The sequence below is a fragment of the Emydura macquarii genome, unplaced genomic scaffold (genome assembly GCF_026122565.2).
Source record: "Emydura macquarii macquarii isolate MOO-44397 ecotype Brisbane River unplaced genomic scaffold, CSIRO-AGI_Emac_v2 contig_1043, whole genome shotgun sequence".
NCBI lineage: Eukaryota > Metazoa > Chordata > Testudines > Chelidae > Emydura > Emydura macquarii.
In genome coordinates, this window is record NW_027131180.1 from 17,227,817 (window position 1) to 17,253,602 (window position 25,786).

The 25,786-nt window shown below is 39.5% G+C and overlaps 1 protein-coding gene across 1 annotated transcript in view; it reads right to left on the bottom strand.

Annotated features, from left to right (window-relative positions):
• Nucleotides 1-25,469, bottom strand: part of UMODL1 (uromodulin like 1) — a 59,668-nt gene extending 34,199 nt beyond the window's left edge. Inside the window, 10 exon segments of the mRNA XM_067544995.1 lie at nucleotides 1,282-1,394; nucleotides 3,778-4,032; nucleotides 6,274-6,414; nucleotides 7,784-7,976; nucleotides 9,443-9,558; nucleotides 9,948-10,109; nucleotides 15,913-16,155; nucleotides 18,912-19,093; nucleotides 19,095-19,127; nucleotides 25,411-25,469. Coding sequence (XP_067401096.1) covers nucleotides 1,282-1,394; nucleotides 3,778-4,032; nucleotides 6,274-6,414; nucleotides 7,784-7,976; nucleotides 9,443-9,558; nucleotides 9,948-10,109; nucleotides 15,913-16,155; nucleotides 18,912-19,093; nucleotides 19,095-19,127; nucleotides 25,411-25,469 — 1,497 coding nt within the window.
• Nucleotides 25,470-25,786: the final 317 nt, after the last annotated feature.

A 25,786-nucleotide genomic window follows, 5' to 3' on the forward strand; every position in this document is an offset into this window, starting at 1 on the left:
GCATGAACCTGGAAGCTTTTGCTTTGAGTTTACAATGTGGGATTAGTGTGCAGGTGCTGGGGGGTGTTGGAGGCCTATGCTATACAGGAGGTCAGACTAGATCAGTGTTTCTCAACCTTTTTGATACCAGGGACCGGCTTGCTGACCTTCCTAAACTATGTCAGGGAGATCTCAGGGACTGGCACCAGTTCACAGATGTCGTTGAGAAACAGTGGACTAAATGATCTGGTGGTCTCTTCTGGCCTTAAACTCTATTACTCTATATGAAACCATAAAGCAGTGGAGGTTTGCTCAAACTGAGCTAAGGTTTGCTCAAAACATTCATGAATATGAGCAAACTATTTGACTGGTCTGAGTTCTGAATTTCCTGTGGCTTGGGATGGTGTTGAAAATATTGGGCAGTTTGAGTCAGCCAGACCTACAAAAATGCCCCTCCACAACAAGGGTGGAGTATTCATGGCTGCAGAAACCTACATCTTGCACTTACGTAAGCAATTATCCATTTTGCATATGCAAATGTCCATTTAGGTAAGCAAATGTACCTGTTACGTTTTCCTTTGAAAATTTGGTCTTGCATGGCCAATCTTTCTTGTTGTCAGTCTTTTTTTAATCTTATAGGTACAAATGGTCCCAAGTCCCTTTAGTTTTGGGAAATTCTGGGCTTGGATTTAGATCACAATCAGGGCCCTTCTCTTTAAGATGGAACTAAAACAGTGTACCCTATCTGAAACTCCCCACACTTTGTGAAAGTTCATGTCTGGATCCAAATTCCCTGGCTCAGGCCTATTTACTTCATAGTTCATGACTGATGAATTGATAAGACTTTAGATTCATGGCGTGCAGTATGTGAATATCTAATCCTGACCCAATCATCTCTGCTTAAAAGAGAAAGAGCTCTGAGAATAGGTGAAAATTTGCTGAAAACAGAACACAAAGAAATCCATGCCCCATGATCATTTCAAAGATCCATTAAAATCTTGAGATCAACTTGAAGCAAATTCATTGTCAATATAAACATCTGAAATGGACATGGCCCCTCCATACCACTGTTTTTTCCTTCACTCCTCTGTTAAGCAAAACTTCCGTTGACTTTAGTGGCAATCAGGTCAGGGCCTTGATTCACTTTTTTATTTTGCCAACAGCTTTTGTTTCAATTGTAAGTGAAGGTCCAAAGAAATGGCCTGAGGATTTTACCAGATTTTGTAAATGTATACAAGCTTCTCTGATACATTAAGTAAATCCCAAGTTAAAAAGAATCACACACATATGTTTTAGTGTTACCTCTGTGAGCAACAGTGTAGAAAATTCATGATATTCTGAGCTACTGGTGTTGTGGAAATGTTCAGTGAAGTTATAGTTCAGGATTTTTACTGTAACACCGAATATCTGGGCATCTGTAAGACATAATATTGAAATACTGGTAAAGGAGAAGAGGAAATTATTTGATCAAAACTGATGGACCTGAATCAAAATCTCAGAACTGGGTTCAGGCATAAACTGAAACACTGAGAACCAAAAGTGGAATAGCATAGCTTCATTGAAGTCAATGGAGCTCCTCTGATTTACAACAGCCAAGAATCTGACCTGAATCTAACCGCTCTGAAGTTTGGGAAAGTTCAGATTTTAACCCTTAACATTTAGGAATTATCAGATCCATTTTGTGGTCACCCATTATATAAGAAGTTTGAGCTAGACTTTGTATCCAAATATTTGTTTTAGACCCATCTATCCCCAAAAATCAGTGAAGAGCTGTATAGAAATAAAGCAATTAAGAATGGGTGGGGCAGGTGTTAGAAAAAGAAAACATAATTGGAGAAATACTTAGTGCTGAAGGTGAGATTCTCTGTCTAATAACCTAGTACTAGTGCAAAGTATATGGGACACTATATTTCTTAGGTGTTAATGTTAAACTAAGAAACTAGAGCCCGTTTTCTGATACTGATCTTCTAAAGACTGAGGCAAGCACTTAACAATTCTCCAATGTGTTTTTAAATCCAGGTCTGGGTTCCTATGAGGTCATCACAACTTGTCCTTGGAAATTATTTTCCAGATCTCAGCTACGTGGTATTAACAGTACTCCTAAAATAAAGATTGGACAAAGTACATACAGTTTCCACTGCCTCACAAACAATAATGGCTTTCATGTACAGTGTATTATCTGAAATCAGCAGAGCCTGTAACCATAGATGTTACAAGGTAAAGCAGTTAAGATAGATACTTTCAGTCTCCAGTTGAGACCTTTTCTTTTTTGATGGCTTTACCGTCATATCTGACTGATGTACCTATATTTCCTCAACTGCTATAGCTTCTATTTTCTCCTCCAAAAGAGATAAGGGAGTTCCTTACAGAGCCAAACAATTGTCATTCCTTAGCTGATTAAAGGGAAGAATCCTACAAAAAAACTGACTAGCAACAACCTTACAATGGCTGTAACCAAATATTTTGCTTAGAGCTGGTTGGAACCCAAAGGTTTTCATCTCTTTTATTGAAACCCAAATGTTTTTCAGAGACATTTGACAAAGTTTTTTCTGGGAAAGTTTCTGAGGTCCAGGGTTCTCTGGTAACTTATAACCAGGATGAGAAGAATCAAAAACCTAACCTTTTCAACGCACTTCTGTTTTGTGAAAACATTCAAAAGGTTTTGTCCTCATTCCAGTATGAAACAAAAACAAATTTTGAAACCTTGAAAACCATCATGAAACAGAATTGTTGACCTCTAATTTTTACTGACAAATATTTAAGAAGCCATGTGGGTCTCAGGAAATAATTTCAGACCAAAGGAACAGCAAAACTTCAGTAGACCAATGGTACACCTAATAGTCCAATATTGACCAACGTTGGATACTTTAGAGCAGGTGTAACCCCCACACAATGATGCAGCTAATTATACCATATTCTACCAAGAGGGAAATTTCTCTTTCACCCCACCTGTAGGGTGACCAGATAGCAAGTGTGAAAAATTGTGACAGGGGCGGGAGGTAACAGGTGCTTATATAAGAAAAAGTCCTGAATATCGGGAATGTCCCTATAAAATCGGGACACCTGGTCACCCTACCAGCTAGTGACCAGTTTATGCCTTGGAGCGTGAGGCTCGTTAACGAACGTCACTGCAAATACTGACCTCATTCAGACAAGAATATTGTATCTTGTTTAAAATTCAGGAGGCTGTTTGGTGCACAGGAAAGTAAGGGGGTAGCAGCACTGGCTGAGTGGATGGAACCAGAAGTAATATAGTATATCCTCTGCAAGATTCATTACATGGCTCTCACCAATGTACTTCAATCCTGATCTGTTGCATACTAGCTCACCAAAATCTGGCCTTCACTCAAGCAGTGCATCAGTTAGAATATTCTCAAAGAAGCTCCTGATTTATACCTAAAGTAAATCATTCACTTCCTTGTTCCTCTCTCAACCCAGCTATAAATCAGGCAAAAGCAGGACCTCCCCCAAAATTCAGCTTTATTTGAAAAAGGGTAGTGCAGCAAGAGCAGCTGATTTCATTGCCAAACTGGCAACACCAAATTCTAAATTAGATGTATGTCTCTAATTGCCTGAGTCCTGAAGCAAATGCTTCACTTTATCAGATGCATAACAAAAGAACCACATAACTCAGCACAACCCCTGCTGGCTGGTTATCTGAATGACACTAGCATTGCCTAAGAGGAAGACAGCATGTGAGTGGAAGGTGATAGGGAGGTGGAGTCTTGAAGGCATCCTGGGGAATCATTACAGGACAGAGCGTGGAATCATGTGCAACATTTCTAAGGTGGTATTTACCAGTTTTGACATTTTGATAGGAGAGAATGTTCTTTCCACAAGCTTCATAGCTGATCTTCACCGTGTATATTATACCTGCTTCCAGCCCAGACACATCCATTTTCATTTCTGTAGTTTCCATTCTTGTGAGCAACTCTTTGCCCTTGTAGACTTTTACTTGGAATGTGTGGTTCAGAGTAGAATTTACAGTCCAAGATACTTCAAAACTGCTGCTGGTAACACTGGAGATTCGGTGGTTTCTAATTGTAGAGTGATCTATAATAGCACAAGGAGGCTTCATCAAAAGTGAAAGGAACATTTTTTCTAAGAGATGATGTACTTCAAACCCATTATATACATATACTGGTTTGATCAATAGAGTGAAATTGCTCTTTGCAGAATAAATGGCCAGATTCTGTCACTTATACAGAGTAGTATCCTACTTCACAAGTAGCCCCACTGGAGCCATTATCTATAAACTTATAATTTGTTTTCCTCTTTTGCCTCCAGGATTTGTGATTGATCTATATTAATACAGATACCCATCCAATAAAACACTGGCTTGAATGACAGATGTAAATTCAATCTCAATGATACAACTCAGAGTAGAATGCCATTCAACTTGAATAAGGGTTGCAGAATTAGGAATCAATAACAGCATTCAATATCTTTGGTGTAATTATCATATGTACTATATGCATGGATGAGTTGGTGCAGCCATGTTGGTCCCAGGATATGAGAGAGAAAAGGTAGATGAGGTAATATCCTTGATTGGACCAACTTCTTTTGGTGAGAGACAAGCATTTGAGCCTGAAGAAGAGCTCTGTGAAGCTCAAAAGCTTGTCTCTCTCACCAACAGAAGTTGGCCCAATAAAAGATGTTATCTCATCTTCCTGGTCTCTCTATATGCATGTATTCTTTATTTATTATACACTTTGCTCATCCAATGCACTTCCTCAGCCAAATGCTACCCCTCAAGGAAGTGTAAATCAGAGCAAAGCTTGGATCCTAGTTTTCATACAGACACTCAACATAGAACTGGAGACCCTGGCATCAGTCAGTCACAGTTTCAGTTCTTTTTATGTTGATTGAACTTTCTAAGAAAAAGGGAATAAAAGGTTTTTAAAAACTAAACCATGTGGGTGCCTGTTTCAATGGAAAGGATCTGTTCCCAGTCATTCAAACCAATGGCCTAGCAGACAGATATTTTTACAAATCCTAGAGGCCAAAGACATAATGCCTACTGCTCTAACATGTCTGATTTAATTTCTGCAACATCAAATTAAATTGCAAGTACAGGACAAAGATGAGGATCAAAGTCATAATAACTGACAGTCTCTGGGAACTAGACAAAGGGTCACCTCTTAAAACCTTCTCCTCTGTAAAGAAAAAGAGGGGGAGATTGTTAATGGTATTGAGATACTGCTCAAGTAAAGGAACTAAACTGAGTAATTAAAAGGCTAATCTATTGAGGATCATTCTTAGTAAGATCTCTCAAATGCCACTGTAGACATTCTAAACGGCCTTCAGGACAGAGGGGATTGAATTGGTGATGGACTTTAAATCAAGAAATATTACTTAACATCCAAGGTTACTTACAACATTCTGAATCAGTAGATTTGTTAGTTGTTGATTTGCTTATAGCAACAGAACTATTGCTAGTACTAACTGGATCATATGGTGAACTTGGAGTAGAACCTATCATAATAAGGAAGAAAGGGCACTGTTAAATAATTAGCCATTCCTAGCAAAACAAATCCAGATTAATCATCATCCACATTTTCAACAGCTGATAAGACTAAATCAGTGCAATGTAAGTAATGTAAATTGAAACAAGAATAAAATAATAATTATATCTTACACATATATTTAATCTCAAAGAATCACTACTATCTCAGGCCCTGATCCTACAGACACTAACTGACATGTGTATCTATAAGCACATGAGTAGTCCCATTGAAATCAGTGGGATTTAAGCACGTTTAAATGCGTTTCTGAATTGTGCCATAAGGAACTGCAGAGGTGTCTGATGTGGTACACAGCAAGAGTTTAACAGCTTAAGGTTCACATTACACAACAGTTGAGGACAGTAATAAATACTGTGTGCAGCTGAAAGTGCAAGGGGACTTTCAGTATGCAGAATCTTCTTACACATATTTGCATTTCCCCATGACCCAGGGAATATGTATTGATAATGCATGACTGGATCATAGAAGTTATCACAGATTAAAGCTAGAGGTTTTGGCAGCTGAATTGTGGGCAGATGGGGCTTTTAGCAATTGGGTAGGTATAGGAAATGGTTTGGGATTGTGTGATAAAATACATGGATGTTTTTGCTAAAACAATCAACAATGAAACAGTAAATAGGCAGATCTATGCCATCTTCCACTCCCAACTCCTGTCATAAAGGGCAGAGAGTACATTTGCTCCAGAACTCCTTTACTTGGCTTCAGCCCATTAAGTAAATCCCTCAGGTGAGTGCTCATCAGTTCTGAAAATCAGGCCCAGGCTTCATACCTTTACATTCTTTGCGTGGCTGACTAGAATTCCAGTCCACATGTTCGTGTTCACAAGTGCAGTTATAATAACCTTCTATGTTTATGCAAAGCTCTGATTTGGAACAAGCATTGAGTTCAATGTGGGAACATTCATTTACATCTAAAGAGAGGAGCATAGTTTAGGACAGAATTTACAAGTGTCGACAGAAGCACAGGGATTCACCTGCAGTCTATAGCATAGGGAAGGCCAAACTATGAACACTATTACAGCAGTGTAAATCAGGAGTAACTCCACTGGAGATACTCTGGATTTGCACCAGCACAACTGAGATCAAAATCTGGTCAACAAGCAATTTCAAAGCACCTACTGTAGAAAGAATGATTTGCTACTCTCAAAGCTAAGTCCACAATGAAGTAATTGCCTATGTAAATTACGGGAAGAAGTTTCATTTTGAAACTTGTTCATGGACTGTGATTAGCCCAGTGTCAGTTTTGCACATTTTTAAAGGAAATGCAAAAGTCATACAAGAATGCTATTTTCCTCAGTGCTACTCCTTTATTATGTCTCCTCACCCACAGAGTCCATCCCACAACCACCCTCTCTGTGAAGTCCCTGCCACTCTCACCCCTTCCAGCTTGTTGCCGTGAAAGAAAAAAAAAAGAAGTATTTTATCATTACCTCTCGCAGCCCCCTTATTTTGGCCATAGAGAGGAGTGTGGGAATGCCACATGGGACTGCAGTGTTACCACCTCCCTAGAACTAGCTTTGATCCAATTATAACTCTCCCATAACTTATTTTTAAGACATGATTTCTAAAATTATTTTGACTTCCTTGCTATTCTAGGGCATGAGTTAAAACCCATTGAAGTCAATGGGAGTCTTTCCATTGACTGCAGGGGGAGTTGGATTGAGTCTTTAAAGCATTATTCTTCAAATTATGTTTTTATGCCAAGAAGCGTTTGTACTGCATTTTTGGAGCTTTAAATCTTCAAAGACTTAAATAGTAATGTTTTGGTAAATAGATCAGATTTAGGTGATAGAATCTAAGAAAGTGGCCTAAATATTGGGACTTATATACCACAGCAATGTGTGCACCCTAAATATCTAGACAAATCATATTCTCATTTGTTCATCCAAGTTATCTGCAGTAACATTCGCAACAAGTTTCCAAAATACAAAGAATTCTTGGTTTCAAAGTGCACCTTGAAAGTTTTTTATTAATATCACCTATTTAAAATGGCTACCATTGTGCCACAAATTCAGGCATACATTTCCTTTAAGTCTAAAGATATTCTACTTTATGAAAGTATATTTCTTCTTGAGTAGCCAAGAGAATCCCCACCAAAATGCAGATTTCCAAATATCTACTCATTAAAAACTTCATGTCCCATAGAGCAGGTATCTTAGACACCCATATTTGCAAAGTTTCATTTCATATTTCCCATGAAGTCAATGGAGAGCCATAGGGCTAAAACTCTGAGTTACTCTGAATGTTTCCCCAAGAGACAGAACCATAATAAATAACAACCTCGAACATCTATGTTGATAACTTCATACACACGCTTCACAATGTCTTTCAACAAAGAAGAAACTTTCGTTAGTGGAGCTGGCTGATGTAATCCAATCAGAACCTGAGATGCTAATGTCCCAGCATATGTTTCTGCCTGAGTAGTCTGGATATGGTACACTGAGGAATTTAAGGGCCATAATGCACCAGTCATCTGTAAAAGAGATGAATAAATTCTTTTATATCTGATTTGTTTAACAATACAACTGAGCATCAATGAGGTATAACCTATCCAGTGATTATCATATTAGAACTAATACTAAACTGAACCAAGTAAGCATTCATTCAGAATACAAAAACAAGCAATATTTTGGTCTGAATTTGTACAGAATGAACATTCCTATTTCTCTTATTTCATAGAAAAGGATACAGTGTGATAACTGCAAAAATAATGAAGGAGTTGAACTCTGTCAGCTCTAAAAACTTTGCCAGGAACACATAAGAAAAGGAAGGTAAGGTTGTTATGGACAGGTCCCTTCAATAACAAGAAGACACTTATTACAGGCAGGTCTAGTAGCTCTATCTATTATTAAGAGGACCAAACACTTCCCTTTTAAGCAACCAAAAACAGAATCTTAAAACTTTGCCAAAATTCAACCATTTAATCTGAAATTGGACGTCTGCCTCATGATGTCTTTTTTTTTTTTTTTAAAGGTTTCTACCAAAATGGTTCAGCTGTTTCCAAGAATGAGGCTAGGGGGAAATACATTGTTTTGCAATGTTAAGAATATTTTGGCAACCTTTTCTTTGAGAAATAATACTGCCCACTTGCTTTGGAGCAGGGACTTGCAATTTAGCAGGGGGTGATTTTTGTGTCAGAGAGAGGTTTTTTGTTCCTACTGTGAAAAGCCACCCAAATTTGAACAAGTTTAAAGCCTCTGAAAAATCTCTTTGCACATGCTCAGTAGAAACTTGCTAGAGCTTAGCAGCTAAATCCTCTGAAGATTCCTTATGCACTGAGCATGCTCCAGTCCTTCACAGCTCCTAGTGAGGACCAGACTGCACATGCGCCATTCTAACAAAGCGACTGAGCTCATTCAGAAGCTCATTAGGACTTTCCCTGTAACCCACAACTACCTTTTACCCCTGGAGCTAAACAATCAAAATTTGGAGGATTCAGAATCTGACTAATATCTAGATCCCAATTTCACAGCTGGCCCTTGTTTCCAGAATGAGTCAAACCAAAACCCCAGGTCTGAAAACACCCAACTTTGTAGTTCTTTAAATCCAGGCCTAAATTGTGTCTCTCAAGTCCATCTCTGTTTTCAAATAGGGGTTAGAGACAGAGCAGGTGTCACTGGAGTAGAAGGAAAATTAGATCTTATAGCATAAGAACTTTAAACTCCTTTTCAGTGTCTTGAGAAATATCAAAAGGAACTATGGAGTTGCTGTTACTTGACAAAAGTAAAACTGGCGTTCACCTATTGAGAATTCATTAGGAAAAATTAAATCTATCCTGCTATGATATGGGGGAGTGGCTGGATAAGAAGATCCTGCCCAGCACAAACAACCTTTCCAGCCCAATGTAGCGTGGCTGTGTTGGTACTGAGTATCAATAATGCCAGTGCAATGAGAGAAACAAGAACATAAGAGCTTTTGGTTCTTTGTATCTATACATACCATCGAGTGCAAAAGGCGTGAATGATTCAAAAGTCTTGGATCCACTCTGCTTAATTCATTAAAATCCATTTTCACAAGGACTGACACATTATACCAATATTTTTGCAGGTTTCTCTCTAAAATTGAACAAAATTAAAATATAAAATAAATTTGGGCCTGATCGGGAACAAATTGGAGTCAGTTGAAAGGCTCCCATTGGCTGCAGTGGGCTTTGACCCAGAATCTGTGAATGTACCATGTACAGCCAACACATATCAAGGTATCTCTCATATAATTCAAATGACAGAACTAGCAGGGGAAAAGAATTAGAGCAAGAAATTTCCACCAAACCTGCAAACCCTTTATTAAGGGCTCACAGATTCAGTATTGAAACCAATCATCCTTGAATTGATGGAAATCAGATTAATGTATGAAGATACACAATTGCTTTGTTTGCCCTCATCTGCAGGAGAAAAAGAAAGGCTTACTTCTTTTGGAGGGAGGTTAGAATTTATCAATAACATACCCTCTGGTATAGGATCCACACAACCTATTCCTCTGGATGAGTTACAGCATTTTTTAAGTCCTGGACAATCAGTATCAAGTGTGCATGAATAGTTGAAAGATTCTATTCCCTGCTCTGGACAAACACCAGGTCTTGAGGCAAATTCACTGGATCTGTTCAATGCTGTGTAAGAAAAACATTTAACAGTAAAATTGTTTGGTTTCTTTAGCATTGTCATATTCAATCTAAGGCATATATCTCTTCATAGTCCTGGGTGAGGGTCTCTTTGTAGGATTATCCGGGGGGAGAAGAGGGAGGGGAATAGCAGCTTAAGAAGTGTTCTGTAAAAAAATTGTCAACATCATCAACATTTTCTGATTTTTGTGACTTTTTCCTGTGACATTTTTATCAAAATTTTGGGTTAATAGAAAAGACAGTTTGCAGTAAATGGAAGGGGGAGGGGGAACACAACTTTGGGTAAAATACAGAAAGCTCCAGCAAAACAGAAATAACTTGGACATTTTCATGAAGTCATTTTCCTTGTTTTTTGACCAGCACTAGTCCAAACAGAATGAAATGCAAGGGTCAATATGCAGCAAAAGGGTGAGATGTTCTGGGTTTACCCTTCCAGCTCTTCCAGTTTTTATAATCTAAGAGATTACACAGGGAAGGAAATGTGTTTTCATAGGGATAAATTCTGCTCTCCATTGCACCCCTGCCATGCAGCTGAAAGCTAAAGGGTTACAAACTAAGAAAGGGAAGCAGAATTCAGCCCACAATTTTTAACCGGACAGTGTCCATTTAATTTCTTGAAGATATATGAAGTTGCTTGCTATCCTAAAACAGATTTAATCAAGAAGAGAATGGCTAAGGAAGAATATTACCACTTCCTAAGTAAAATGCAAACAATTTTCTTGGCTTCATGCCAATAACTGGTTTCGGCCTGAAGAAGACTGAAAATATTTTCTGTGATTTAATATCAGGCTTCTCTGAGCCTTCCTTTCATATACTCCATCAGACATTGGCCCAAGTGGTGCTCATCCCCTCTAGTCTTCCCCTGTTGGATCCTACGCTTTCTCTTTTCTTCTCCATTCATTGCGCCCAGTGCTTTTGGGTCTCACTAACTCCCTCCCATTCTGCTGCGTGGATAATTTACTTCAGCCAAGAGGAAAATGAAAATGATTCCTGTGCTGTATCCATAGGCATTCAAGCTATGAAAAATACATTCACCATAATCGAACATCTAGGGAATTGAAGGGACACTGCCAATTTTGAATGGGGTTTCAATTTCTCTTATCCCAATACGCCAATTAAAAATAAAATTTTGATTTTTTTTTTCTGTAAAGTGGGCTGTAATATTGAATGAGATCTTTTGTCTCCTCTAAATATACTCCTTTAACAGGCTAGTGATCTTTATTACTCAAGATTTAAAGTGAACATATTTAATCTTCTAGTGAGTGTGCTTTACAGGGTCCCCCCCCCCCCCCGTGTTAATCCACAGATGATACGAGCCTAACCACAGCTAGGGAGGCATGGCTTTCTAGCTCAAGATGTAGCAGCTCACACTTTTAGGTATGGAGGTCCCCAGTTCCACCAGTGTGTTGGTGATGGTATCCATCATATATGTGTAAAATTACACATGCATAATTTGCAGCACAGTTTCTGCAATTGGCCATGCCGTCATAGTAACTGCATCAAGAAATTACTGATTTAGACTTCAGACTGGTCATTTGTACATTCAGTTGCCACCATTACCTGCACAGTCCAAGTAACTGGCATGCAAATTATTTGCATGGGCAGTTTTGAAGATTTGAGCCCAGAATACTTTAGATGTGTCATTCCCATACTTTTTTAACTCCATTTTGTTCTCAATACGTATAAAATCAAACATTTGGGTGTTTTAGCAGAGCTGTATGCAACCTTGCAAAGGGCTTCATGGACTTAGCGCTACAGTTTGTTCCATAAGGGCTGACAGGAAACCTGCCCTTGACATTTCAATTGAAAATTAGTGTTCAACCAAGGTGAACCTCCAAGGTGAACCCCAGCTGCCTGCTCCCCACAAATATTGGGTTGCTTTAGCTCATGTGTCTTCAGAGAGTGTCCTGGGAATTTGGTGAGGGAGGGGCAGATATTTTGGAGAGAGGCCGTCTCAGAGGAGAGCGGTTCGCCAGCTTGACAGAAAGAATGGTTTTGTGGTTAAAACACTGTACTGGAACTCCTGATACAGAACTAACTCCCAGCTCTGCCACAGACTAACTGTGTGATCATGGCCAAAGCACTTAATCTCTTTGCTTCAGTTCCCCCATCTGCGAAAGAGTGGCCTCCCTTTCACCTGTTTCTGCCTGGTCTATTTCAATTCTAAGCTCCTGTCTGGCAATTCTACCACACCCAGAGTTCTTCCTGTGTTTCAGTCTGATTCCTTGCCAAACCGCCACCCCCAACCTTTCCTAGCAGGATCTCAATCTTCTAGCTCAGGCTTCCTTCTCCTGCCAAGATCTCCGTTGTTCAGAGGGAGAAGGCAGCATATGCACTGCTGTCCTTCTGAGAGCTCTTCCCAATTGGCTATGAGATAAGGGAAACACCCCTATCCCAGTGTCCCTGGAACATAGTCTTCGGGCTCCCTCCAAGCCTAAAGGACCAGTATATCCCATTACAGAGACTTATTGTGCTATGTGCTACAGTAATACAAATAATAATAAGCTTCCCAATTCTGCAAACTTCCACAAGCTTATGTTTACTGATTTTTTCTGAGCTTAGACTCAGATTTATGAACCCATCAAATTCTGTAACTAAGGCTCATTTTAAACAAGTTTGAGGTTCCCTATAGCTAATTCACACAGTTCTTTTTTTATCATGTGAAATTGCAGCATAAACCATTAATGAGTCACGTGCAATCTAAGAAAACAGTGCAAGCGATGGGAATGCTATTGAGTTCTGGCTGAAAGCCATACCATCCATTAATTTAGAATCTAAAGGTCATAATTTTTACATCAGCAGAGAAACAAAGCTGGACTCACAGCACATTTCTGCTTAATCATAGCAGACACACATTAAAATCAATTTATTCTCTCTACTGCAAGTATCATGGGAACAGTCACCCAGAACTAAGCCATCTGCAAAACAGCATCACAGTATCCGGGAGCAAATCAATGCAGTCTTGCCAGTAGAATTACATACTCTTCTCTTCTTCTATAACTTTACACAAATAAAGTAGAAATAATAAAGTGCAATTGACATCAGAAGGAGTTACAGAAGAAACCATACCTGCCATGTACAATACTCCTAGCCCCTCCCTTAAATGTTAAACAGAGAAACAGAGAAAGCCACTGAGCCTGCCTTCCCAGGCAGAGGGGTATGATTGCTTCTAAAAAAATAAAGGTGGGAACATAGTCTCTCAAAAGCTAAGAATATAGAGAAAGCCACTGTGGATAACATTGGGGGGAGGGGTTATGGGACAATAGTGCAATGGCATGCAGTGCAATAATTCCAGAAGTTCCAAATGTCTTCCTGTCACCATTTAAGACTTTGCTAGACAGTGCATTACCATTCATAGAATTTATGACTAACGTCCTGAAAAGCATTACTTTGCCACCTCCTGAGTGCCTGAATAATCTAAGATGCCTGAATAATCTAATGCCAGAAATCATCTAGAAACTATGCAAGTCCTTTAGCTGTTTAAAATACTCCCAAATTAACTTTAAAAAGAATAGTCAAAATGATAGCATTTCCAGAGTATAAGTGTGCTAATTAATGGTATGTAAAGGTTGGTTTGAGAATTGCAGAGCTAACCATTGCAGGCAATTTCCATTTTTTTAAATATTAGTTTCATTTTTAAAATCATGTATATCAGGTAGATGTTGTTTGCACTAACACTCCTCCATCTTAACTGTTAATTAAAGAAGCTTTTTGTCTTAAAAATATACATTAATTACACAGGACAACATTTTTCAAAAGAGACTAACAATTTTGGGTGGCTAAATTTTTGAATGTCCAACTAAGGGCTCTTTAAAAGGGCCAGATTTTCAGAAATGTTGAGCACCCACCCCAAAAAAATCAAGAGTCACTTTTCAAACTCTTGGCCAAAATTGATTTTTGTTGGTTTGTGTTATATAATTAATAGCAACTATCCCTGACTGCTACTCAACCTTGCCATTATTTGGTTAATTTTTTACACTGTAGAAGTGGATCTTGAAGAAGGGATTTGATCTCCAGTTGTTTTCCACCAACCCAAAGCTACTGCTTGGAAATTTTGTATAATTATCAATAACTTTCCACTCCCTGATGATCCTGTCTGGAAATATTGCAACCTGTGGCCAAATTCTGCATTGATTTATACTCTATGCAAACCACTGCAGTCAACAGAACTGCATGAAGGAATAACTCAGCAGAATTTGTGTCTAACTATGCTTTTTTTTTTTTAAGCAGATTATTTTGAGGAAAAGATGAGTTAACAAACAGACACAACTTTTATGTTCCAGTCATTTTAACTGAAATTTTGTATTGCCAAAAGGTGATTTAATCAGCAATAAATGATCAACAGCTTGCATAAATTGTTTGCAATTTATAATATTATGGGATGGGTTTCCAATAAGTGACTTAGAGCATAAGGGCTTGAGCCCACAAGAAAGTTGTACTAGTATAACCTGAATCATCTTTTAAACCAATATAGTTAAACCAGTGCAAAAGGATATGTAGACACATTTCAGTATAAAAGTGGCTTACTTCAGTTTAATTAACCTGTTCCTAATTGACTTTAGATTAAGTCAACTAGGAACAGGTTAATTAAACTGAAATAAGCCACTTTTATACCAAAATTAGCGCCATACAAACTTTTGCTCTGGTTTAACTACATAGGGAAAGTCACACCTTAGGTTCTACCAGTTCTTCCTTGTGTCCTCCAATCCCACTGAAAGTCGGTGGTACTTCTACTCTCAAGTCATGTAGATATGTCTACACTGCAGCTGAGACTGTGCCTCTTGGCCCCAGTAGACAGGCATGCGCTCTCTCTCTTTGAGCTAGTATGTAAAAATAGCAGTGTGGATGTTGTGGCATGGACATCAGATTGGGCTGGCCACCTGAGTAAAAGCTCACCCAGACACCTGGGTCCGTACTCAGGTAACTAGTCCCTGCTGCAAAGTTTGCACTGCTATTTTTAGCACACCAGCTCAAGCCCTGCTAGTGCATATCTGTCTTCCTAAGCTGGGAGGCTGCAATGTAGACTTACCTTTAGGTACTTCTGAAAATCCCACCACTGTCTCTATGGAACTCAAGGTATCTGTAACCTTTGGGAGTTTTCTTAAAATATGAATTTATTGTCAACAACAAGCAACCCTGTGCAAAATGTTCAGGTTGGTCTGAAGGCACGTGAAACTTACCAGATTTGGAGTTTTGTTATAAACCAGAAAGTCAGATCAGATTCAGAGATAGCTTCACTACATTTTCCAACTTTTCAAGCAAACCTGGGACAACATTTGGATTCATGAAGAAGTCATGACATCAGGTAGCTGTTGCATAAGTTTTCCTTTGAATTTTTAGGTTAATTTGAACTCAAAATTCAAAGCACAGCTGGAAGATGGCCATGAATTACCATGGCTCCAAACTCAAGCAAATATTAAAATAAGCCATTGTGAAATTAAACTTGCATGTTTCTGGCAGCTCTAACTTATAGCCCTGTAAAATGAAGTCATCCACAGAACAGTTACAACACCAGGCAGTGACTATGCAAGCTACTCTGCACTGCCCTATTAATATCATCAACCCTGACACAAGCAAAGACAAGCTGTGGGGGTGGCTGTGGCTGTGTGTCTGGAAAAGCAATGCATTTCCAAAACAGACATTTTGGAACAAATTTATTGATGACCTGTGCAAACTCAGTGGTTTCACTAAGCTGACACCAGCAGTGAATTTGGCCTTGAGTCAAAATTTACAATAAATCACATAACAAAAAGGAATATTTATTTAAATAGTTATTCTGACTAATACTTACATAAAGTGCAATAGAGCCCAACTTGTTCATACCCTTCACAGCAATCTGTCAAATTCATAATCTCGGGGACTTCAACAGTGTGATACTGAGTTTCATAATAAGTCTTAGGACAAACCATCCATGGAATCCATCCGCCACAAGAAGTGTTTTTCTCATAGGACTTTTGGTAGGCAACCATTTTAGACACCAGTTTAGTCATGTTATAGTTGCACAGATGGTAGCCTAGCAAGGAGAGGCCTTTTTCTAAAAAAAAAGAAAAATAAAAAATCATTGTTAGCTGCTAGCACCACAGAGTGAGTCTCCTTCAGTGTTTGGGTGCAAACGTGATTATGAGATAGGGAAAAAGAGCCATTTACTGAATGATTGATTCTCAGAAAGGCGAGTATTAGGAGGGATGTTACTTGAGAAAGTGGACAAGTGAAGTTTGCTGATGGCAATTAGTAGCAGGAGTTGTTTTGGTTAGTAAAAATTATACAGTTTATGAGAAGCTCCAGATAATCCTAAATGCCATGGGGGTTTGGGCAGAACAATGGCAATTTAACTTGAATGAATGTAATGGACATTAGCCTAAAATTCACATGAGCTAAAGGATGCCAAACTTCTATGATTTTCTGAGGGAAAAGTCAGAGTTCATAGTGCCTGGAAACAGAAATCAGAGGTGGGATAAGCTTATTAGATTTTTTTTATTTTCTCTTGCATGCTTCGTCCCATCTTATTTTCAGTGCTCAACAACATCCTTTGACAGACTATACTAGACTAGCACACAGTGACCCCACAACATCTGGCCACAGACCACTCGTGAAATTGTGAGCAATTCACTTAATCTCTCTCTCTCTGCCTCAGATCTCAGCTATAACATGGGGATAATGCTACCTGACTGGGGTGCTGTGAGCATAAATTAATTATAGCATTCAGATTTTACCAGGAAGGAAGTATTATGTATATATAAATATACAGACTCTGCTCATTGGTTTCATAGATCAAAAGTTGTGATATTCAAGACTTGCAGTGTTCAATTTAAAATGTTAGGCTTGCATGGATTCATAACGAAGGGCTGTTCTGCATGCCCCCATCGCCATGACGACAGTGCTCAGATACCATTGTGACAAGTGTGGTATAAAAACCTGAATAGAGCAGAGCAGTGAGATAAGAGGAAAGCTAAAGATATCTGTCCTCACAACTGAAAAGCTGAAAAGACAGTCTAAAGAGATCATCCCAAATCTAAAGCTTCCAGTGCAAGCACAACCAACTTGGGATTCATAACAACATTGAACACACACACACAGATATGAAATCTAGAAAGTAAAATGGTACAGCTGTGTGAAAATTACCTTTAAATATAGAATTAAAAAGCACCTTTTTCGGGCCAAATATATGCAATTAAATTTTATGGTTATTTCAGTAGGCCTGGGATGAAACTGTCAGAGTCAAGAAAGCAGGTTTGAGAAATTCCCATGAGAGTGTAGAAAGAGACGAAACCAAAGCTAACAGGAGAGAGCACAGCACCAGCTTCTCCCTCTCTAAAGCTAGTTCAGGCTCCCAGTGCAGTCTAATTTAAAATGAGGTTTGTTACCATGAGAGCTCAGTGCTCTGGGGACAGCAGTTTCCCTTGAGCACTGTGGTTTAGCACAACTTGATCTGTTCAGCAAATTGGCATTCTCTGCTCATTAGCTCCCAATCAGCAGGAATTAGAGTGTACTGGATGTCTTTCTACCAACTCACAGTTGAAGTTACTAGCAAAGCAGTGAGAAGATAATCATCTGAAGTTACTTCTGTTACATAAGGTCTGCCATCTTTGAGCATTTCAGTTTTCATTTTAGCAATCACAACCATGGACAGGGAAAGTACAAATGTTATTATACTAAAGCAACAATAGCAAAAGCACCTGACCATTTTACTATAAGAGGTGAGCTGCGTTAATTAGGCAATATTCACCTCGGACCCTGAATTAAAAGTAGGCTGTGTTGTGATTTCAAGGTCAAGACCAAATCAGGCCTGGTATATGGGATCATGGTCAAATTTACCAGGGACAAAAACTTCTGAGCTGTTTATGCTAGATTTTTCCATCCCAAATTATAGAAATCTCACAAGACCAATTGCGTCTGTTGGGCTGAAATTTGCAAGAATGCTTAACATCTAAATCTAAACGGGAACCAGAGACAAAGCCCCTTATTGCTTTGATGTGACCTAGAATTAAACCAATGGGGGCATGAGGGGTCCTTCTCCAAGGGATTCAAACAACCATTCTATCCTCCAAAGTTAGAAAAGATTCGAATTAAAGGTTCTGTTTTCTAGGCTCTCATATCTGAGAACCTTAAACATTTTTTTGAATCAAGCACAAGAAGCTCTCTCTATCTCCTGCCTTTCCCCCATTCTGCAGGGTCATTTTTTAAAATGTGATTTTGGTAGGGTTTTTAGAAGAGCCCATGTTTAAGCAGTGGGTTATATATTTTGGTTGAGATTTTCAAAGCCTACTAGGCAATTTAAAAAAACCCCACCATAACAACAAAACCTCAGCCAAAAATTAAAAGCAGTTCAAATCTAAATAAATAATGAAATAGTCTAGAAATTAAGAGAAAATTAGGAATTAAAACTAGTGCTCCAAACGCAGAAATTTGGATGGTTATTTGATTGAATTATTCCCATCCACAACCAATAACTGAGGGTAAGAGTTAAAGATGTACCATCTGCACTCTCACCTTTGCCACCTCATACATCTCTAGAAGTTTGTTAGTTTTAATTTGTAGATACTCTTCAGTACAAAAGGCTTTTTCACCAAAATCTGCACATTACTGAATAGAAAGCTGCAGCTCCAGCCTCTATTCTCTGGCAAAAGGGAAATGATAGGTTTTTTAAATTGGTGGATTCTTATGTGTTCAATGAGACACAGCTGGGCTTCTGTAGAGCAGCAATAATCACTGGTTCATATAGACTAAAGAGACACCTCATATCCAAACTAAAATACCCAACATTTCTCAGATTCATGGTGTATAACTCACCTGTAAAGACATTTCCTTTCCCTTGCCCCGTGTCTGTCCAGAGAATGAAGACAGAAATAACAATGATCCTGGTCATTGTACCAGCAAAGGTTGGCATTGTTCTTCTTCTTTCTTTGTTCCCAGGGAACAAAAACTCACTTGTTCTTATTCCAAAAATCTGGATATAATAAAAATGTTTCCTGTTTTTCTCCTTTGCAAATGGGTGATAATAACAGACTACCAAACAAAGAGAAAATCCAGTGGGTATTTCACCTGTGTAGCTTCATTAATGCTTTCCCCATGGAATCCTGGTATCTCAATTACTGAGGTTACCAGTGTGCAGCTTGAGACATTCAATGTAGTCATTTACAGAATAAGGTCTTAGAAAAACTGCTGCACTGGTCCACATCTACCCATCTGAGCACCAACCCCCTTTTATGCCTTGAACATCAGACAGACGGGAGCCAGATCTCACACAGTTGATTGTGCCTCAGCATTCATTTTAAACTCAGTTTTGACTCTATCCAAATCAGAGCTGATGTTATGTTACAGTCCACACCTGGATATTATTGCCCTCATATTCTGCCTCTTGAACTGGAAGTGATTAAAAATAACTGTGTATGTTAAAATAATGCTCCCCACTTAAGTTTAAGCTTCCTCACTGGCTGTTTTTAGTGCCTCCTTCTTTTTGTTGTGACCTCACTGTCACGCAAGTTGCAGGCTGAGTGAGAGCTAGGGCAGGATCAGGTTGTATATAAGTAAATTTGGGCATCCAGAACCCCTTTCTTTTCACCATCTAAAACAAGAATGTAAATTGCAAAGACAAATGGATCATGCCCTTCTATATACACAGGGAGTACATTTCAATGTGCGAGCATAGAGATTGCTTTTTCTCTTTTATTAAAAAACAAAGAAACAACCCCTCCCAAACCCTAATGAAATGTTATAACTAAGATTTCAGAATGAAGCCTGAAAGTTAAAAGTTCTGGTTCCCACAACAAATATAATATGCTCATATCACACAAATATATTAATAGCGTACATATAGCAGTAGTACCAATTACTACCAATGCTTAAGAGAATCAGGTAAAGTTTCTATGGTGATCACAGTTGTGAATTTTCCAGTTTGAGTGGGTTTAAAATCTCAGTCACAACAATGCAACAATATGTCTTTGGACAATTCCTTGTTAGGCCTCTCAAGCTAAGTAGGCTTAGGTCTCTGAGGAACATGCAGAGGCAACGAGTGATTCAATAGGTAACTTACTTCCCTCTGCATCAGGACTGAGACAGAGCTCTAGCATAGTATTGAGGACACCTAGCTGCTGTTGGTGCTACCCATCTGTTTTGTTGCATGACATTTAAAACTTAGAGCTGGTCAGAAAAAAATTCCCTAGAAAATTTAGATGAAAATGAAAAAAAATTCATTTTCATCTAAACTTTCCACTAAAAATTTTGGGGAATTTTGGAGGAAACTCAAATACCAAAAAAAATTCAGCCAAAACCCAACATTTTTAGTTGGAAATGCTGACACAGTGTCTCATTGGAGTTGTAGTGGTGCTGAGGGACTTGCCCAATGCACCGTAACATAATTTCCAAATAGAAATATTTTGCATTAGAGAAATATTTTGGGTTTGGAAAGTTCATTTTTTTCACTGACAAGTCAAAATTTCCTGCTGAAAGTAGACTCTTCATGGAAAAAAAAATTGTTTTTCCAAAAACTCAATTTTCTGTCAAAAGTTGACAGAAAATTTTTAACTAACCCTATAAAACTTATGCCCTGACTTATGGTCATTAAAAATTCCAGAGCACTTTTGGAAGAACAGAGAATGTAGATAATTACATTCTGCCAACCTAATTTCCCAGTGAGGTTTCAGATGCATGTGGTATTCCTCACTTACTAACCTAAATTGTATAGTGTTGCTAGGCACCTTTAAAACAGCCACAGTACTCCAGAGTTGGCTGTGTAACAACTGTCATCTTATCCACGTCTGACGGCTGAGGCTAGAATTTCTGTAGCTAAAGCATGAACCTCTATATCTTGAGGTAGAGAACTAATGCTCCCAATGCTGAAAAAACTCATGCACACACTTGAATTTAAGCATGGGTGTTCCCATGACTGGGGTTATTCACATGCCTTAAGTTGAGTACGTGGGTAAAACTTTGCAGGATCACAGCTCCAGCCCCTTGCTGGCAGCTGTAGAAGGCTGATATCTTCTGTGAACCAGGCATTTAACGGTGGGTTACAACAGCATTTCAGTGGTGGATGAAATGACTCCTGGATACATAAACAGAAGCAAATCCATCCTGAAGTCATTACCTGACAAAATTCCCATTAAAGTCAATGGGAGTTTTGCCTGAATAGGAAACGAATACAAACTGAGCATAGACTCCAGGATTTGTCCTATAGATTGTTCTTGGCCCTGTGATTCACATTTGCAGTGTTTCTTATATGATATTACTGTTTAGACACATACAACTTCTATTTTCAATAATGCCTAAACACAGCTATGGAGATCGCAGAGGCCTTGATTCAGCAAGATACTTAAATACATGCCAAATGTTAAGTATGTGAGTCACCCTTTAGAAGTAAACAGGGCTACTCACATGCTTAAAAGCTAGTCATGTACCTTGATGAACTGTGGCTAGAATCAAGTGATGCAGAAAGACCTATTAGGCCATCTAGTCCATTACTCAACTGGTATGAACTGTGTGCAGTTTCCCGTTTTAAAAGAAAAACGTCATGAGAACAGGCATCCAATTTCAAATCTTTCAGAAGTCTTCTTACACAGATTCCCATGGCACATAGGTCACTGTTATCTTTAAGACGATTCTTCCTATCTCAGGAGGCAGAACGTGTGCTTTGTATTACTGCAGTTTTTATAGCAAGTTGTGTTTGGTTTAGTGGCAACAAATCTCCTACAGAGAGTTAAACAGACTCATCAGTCATTTGGGAAGATTGTTTAAAGAAATAAATAAAAAGCTTGACAAGCATTTATACATTTTGTGTTCAGACCTAGGCCATTTCCCCTTATTCATTTCCCTCTCAACCATACATTGTCCCTCAGCTGCCTAATGGAAAGACTAATTGCCCCGTTGGTGGTGGGAAAATAGAAAGGAGAGAAAAAGCATTCTGTGGAATGAAAGCTCTCACTGCGGTCTGCCAGCAGCGTGTGGTGGCAAACTCTGGGTTGTGTTCATTGCAAGGGCTCAATCTAGAACATTTGCAACTGATCAATTATCCTGACTTTGTTGATATTCTCTGTAATTACATTTTTAACGTATTAATTTAGCCAAATAGATGCAATCTGCCCAAGGATTAGCTAACTCTGCCAGGTAAAACTATGGCAAAAATAAATTAATAAATAAATTAAATTAAGGGGTAAAGGAGCAGGTTGTTTCAGATGGGGAACACAGGATTTGGATCTCCTTGGTTGGGAGGCTGAAAAGTGACTTTCCCATTATATGTATATGTGCTTACTTCTTTTGACACATCCAGCTTATATTTTAACTAGTGTTTTTGAAAAGGGTATGGAAAAATATTCCCTTGTTTGGGCCAGGAATTTGATTACAGAAGGTCAATTGATCTATTATTCATTTTACCCTATAAATTACTTATTTTGTATTTCACTTAGTATCTGCTGCTTGAAATATCCTTAGGAGATATGCTCTGTATGTGACAAGAGAGTGAGTGGTTTACACATTTAGACCCAAAAAATAGGGCTGTGCCCTTGGGTTCCACAGGAACCTGATAAAGGCCTTTCCGTACTACAAATACAAATGTGGTTTTGTAACTAATTTGACATCCTTAGAGCTAGTAGGAAATTTTCAGGCTAAACAGTTTTTCCATCATAAAATGCCAATTCTTTGAAACCAAAATGTTTTGTGGAAGTGTATCAATTTCAATTAACTTTTGACAAAACCTAGTTTCTTGCCAGCTCAGCACCCTGTAGCCAAGGGCCCCACTATTATGACCACTTCTGAATTGGGGACCCTAGGGCTCTCAGGGTCTGCAGCAGTCCCACCATGTGGACTCCCCAAGGATCAAAGACTCCAGAACTTCCTAGCTCCCTGTCATGGAGCTGGGAACCTGGAATCCCTGAGGGAGTCACAGCTGAGCTGGGAGGCTTGATTTTGGTTTGAATGGTTTTAAACAAAACTATTTCAATTATTTTGTAATGACATTTTTTCAGATTTTTCCCTTATGAAATTTCTACTTTTTGTTCCCAAATTATTCAGAATGGAATTAAAATTTTGACTTTTGATCATCCCTACCTCTAACCCAGTTAGAGCAAATTGGGTTGAATTGTGCCTGTAACAGGGTGGTTGCCTACACACAGAGTACCCTAGTCATCTCATAGGGTAGCTCTGCACCACCTCTACCTCAGTTTCCCCTTCTCAGGGTTCTTTAAAAAACTCCACAGCCAATTTCACTGCTACAGTGACTTGGTCCTCCATCTAAGTCATTTAACAAAAAGTCCATCCTCTCTGTGTTACACCAATCCACAAGCACAAAAAAACCCAGAGTTTACACCATGGTCTGTCCTCTACCCAGACACTCTTCACAAAGCCCTGTAGCTCAGTTTTCAGCCCTTTCCAGTCTCTCCCCCATCAGCCTCTCTTGAGCTCCTTTGTATTGCTCCCTTCTCTTTTGCTGATGATCAACTCCCAAGGCTTCCTTCCTAGAGGCACCTCACTACCACCTGCCCTATATGTGAAGAAGCCTTGTCTGTGCCTCCCAGGAATCAGCTCCCCGACTCCACCAGTCATGGGCAACGCAAGCCCTCCCCTCTAGGCCTTGCAGGTCCTGCTGTCACTCTACAAGTTAGCAACAGGCACACTCCAACCCTCAAGCCCCCCAAGTGTCTCCTAGGAGTGTCCAGCCCCTGGTCCACTGGACACTCTCAGTATTCACAGATTCACTGCTCCCAAAGAAACAGTGCATCCCAGTTTACCAGTTCCACCTCAGATCACTGCTCTGCTTCACAAAGATTCGCTTATAGTGAAATCAAGAATAAGTTTATTTAACAAAGCACAGAGATTCAAGTAATAGCAAGAAGTAGTCCTGGAAACAAATGGTTACATATAAAATAAAGTCATAATGCTCGTTCTAGAGTTGAGACTTAATTAATGAAACAGCGAGAGTCCTGTGGCACCTTAAAGACTAACACATTTATTTGGGCATAAGCTTTTGTGGGCAGAAACCCACTTCATCGAAGTCTGACAAAGTGGGTTTCTGCCCACGAAATCTTATGCCCAAATAAATGTGTTAGTCTTTAAGGTGCCACAGGACTCTCCCTGTTTTGCTAAAAACAGACTAACACGGCTACCCCTCTGGAACTTAATTAATGAGATACTCTCATGTCTTGCAGAGTTTGGCTCACCCAAAATCCTTGCTGCGCTTTTCAGCCAGGCTTTGCTATAATCCTTCTTTCAGAGTAAGACCTGGTCTACACTACAAAGTTAGGACAATGTAATGCATCAACCTATTTATGCATGTGTGTACACTCAGATTTGTCTCCTGCCAACATAAGCACTTTATTACGGCAACACAGTAACATCACCTCCCTGAGTGGCGCCACAATGCCCAACACTGACAGCTCAGGTCACAGCTGTAAACGCCACTGTCCAGGGGTCACCAAACTACCCCCTTTAAAACTCCTGTGTATTTTTGAAGTGCCTTTTCCTGCTTGCCCAGCCTGGTGAGCATACCTAGCTGCTCTCTCTTGTTGTTTGCAACTGGCCAACAGACCATGCTGGCTACATGCTCCAAACATGCTCCTGACTCGAGTAGACAGGAGGTATTAGATCTCTTGGGCCTGTGAAGAGAAGAGGCTGTCTGCAAGCACAGCTGTGGACCAGCCAGAGAGATGTGGACATCTACGAGCAGATTGTATGGGGATTGCAGAAGAAGGGGTACAACAGGGACCAGCAGCAGGGCCGCATGAAAATGAAAGAACTGTATCGGGCATACCAGAAAGCCAGGGGGGCCAGCAGTTGGACTGGTGGTGAACTGCAGACCTGCCATTTTTGCAATGAGGTTCATGCCAAACTTGGTGGAGACACCACCAGTGACCAGCAGAGCATTATAGATACCTCTAGGGAGGCCAAGACACAGACCCCTGTGTGAACACCAAGGAGGAGAAGAATGGAGTGCCATGAGGCAGGAGCTGTTTGAGATTCTACCACAGTCTAGTCAGTCTCGGCAGCTGAGCATGGGTGAGCCTGATGCAATGGAAGGAACATCAGGTAAGTATGTGAATGCATTTTCTATTACAATGTTTAAATGTATAAATGGTGCCTGACCCCAGCTTAGCAGGACACAGATACAGATTTTTCATTAATTTACTCAACTAGAAGAAGTCACAGTACAACAGAGGTATAGTTATTATCTGCTTTTCATTCTCCTCTACGGTTAGGCAGGGAAGCATGCAGAGCAGTTTGTTTACCTACATAGGGATGTTCTTGAATCCTCCTGAGAGATCTCAATGAAACTTTCATGGAGGTACTCTGCAGTCCTCACCTGAAGGTTTCTAGAGATGGCAGACTTATTTCTTCCTCTTCAGTAGGATAGTTTCCCATGCCACTTCATGATGACTTTGGCAGGAACCATTGCTGTAAACAAGCTAGCGGTGTACAGACCCAGCTGGCTTCAGGACACCAGCAGCAGCTGTGGTCTCCAGGCCTTTGTTACCCTCAGAAGTGAGGTATCAACTAAAATCACTACCACCTGTGGAAAATAGTGCCAGTATTCAGCACCAGTGCCCTATACTTGTACCCATGGAAACAGAGGCTGAAAATTTATTTTTTCATACATCTGAACAACTTCTTCACTCTCTCCCTCCATCCACCCCGGGCAGGCCAAACTCACCATGACTGGGACTGGAGAATGATACTCA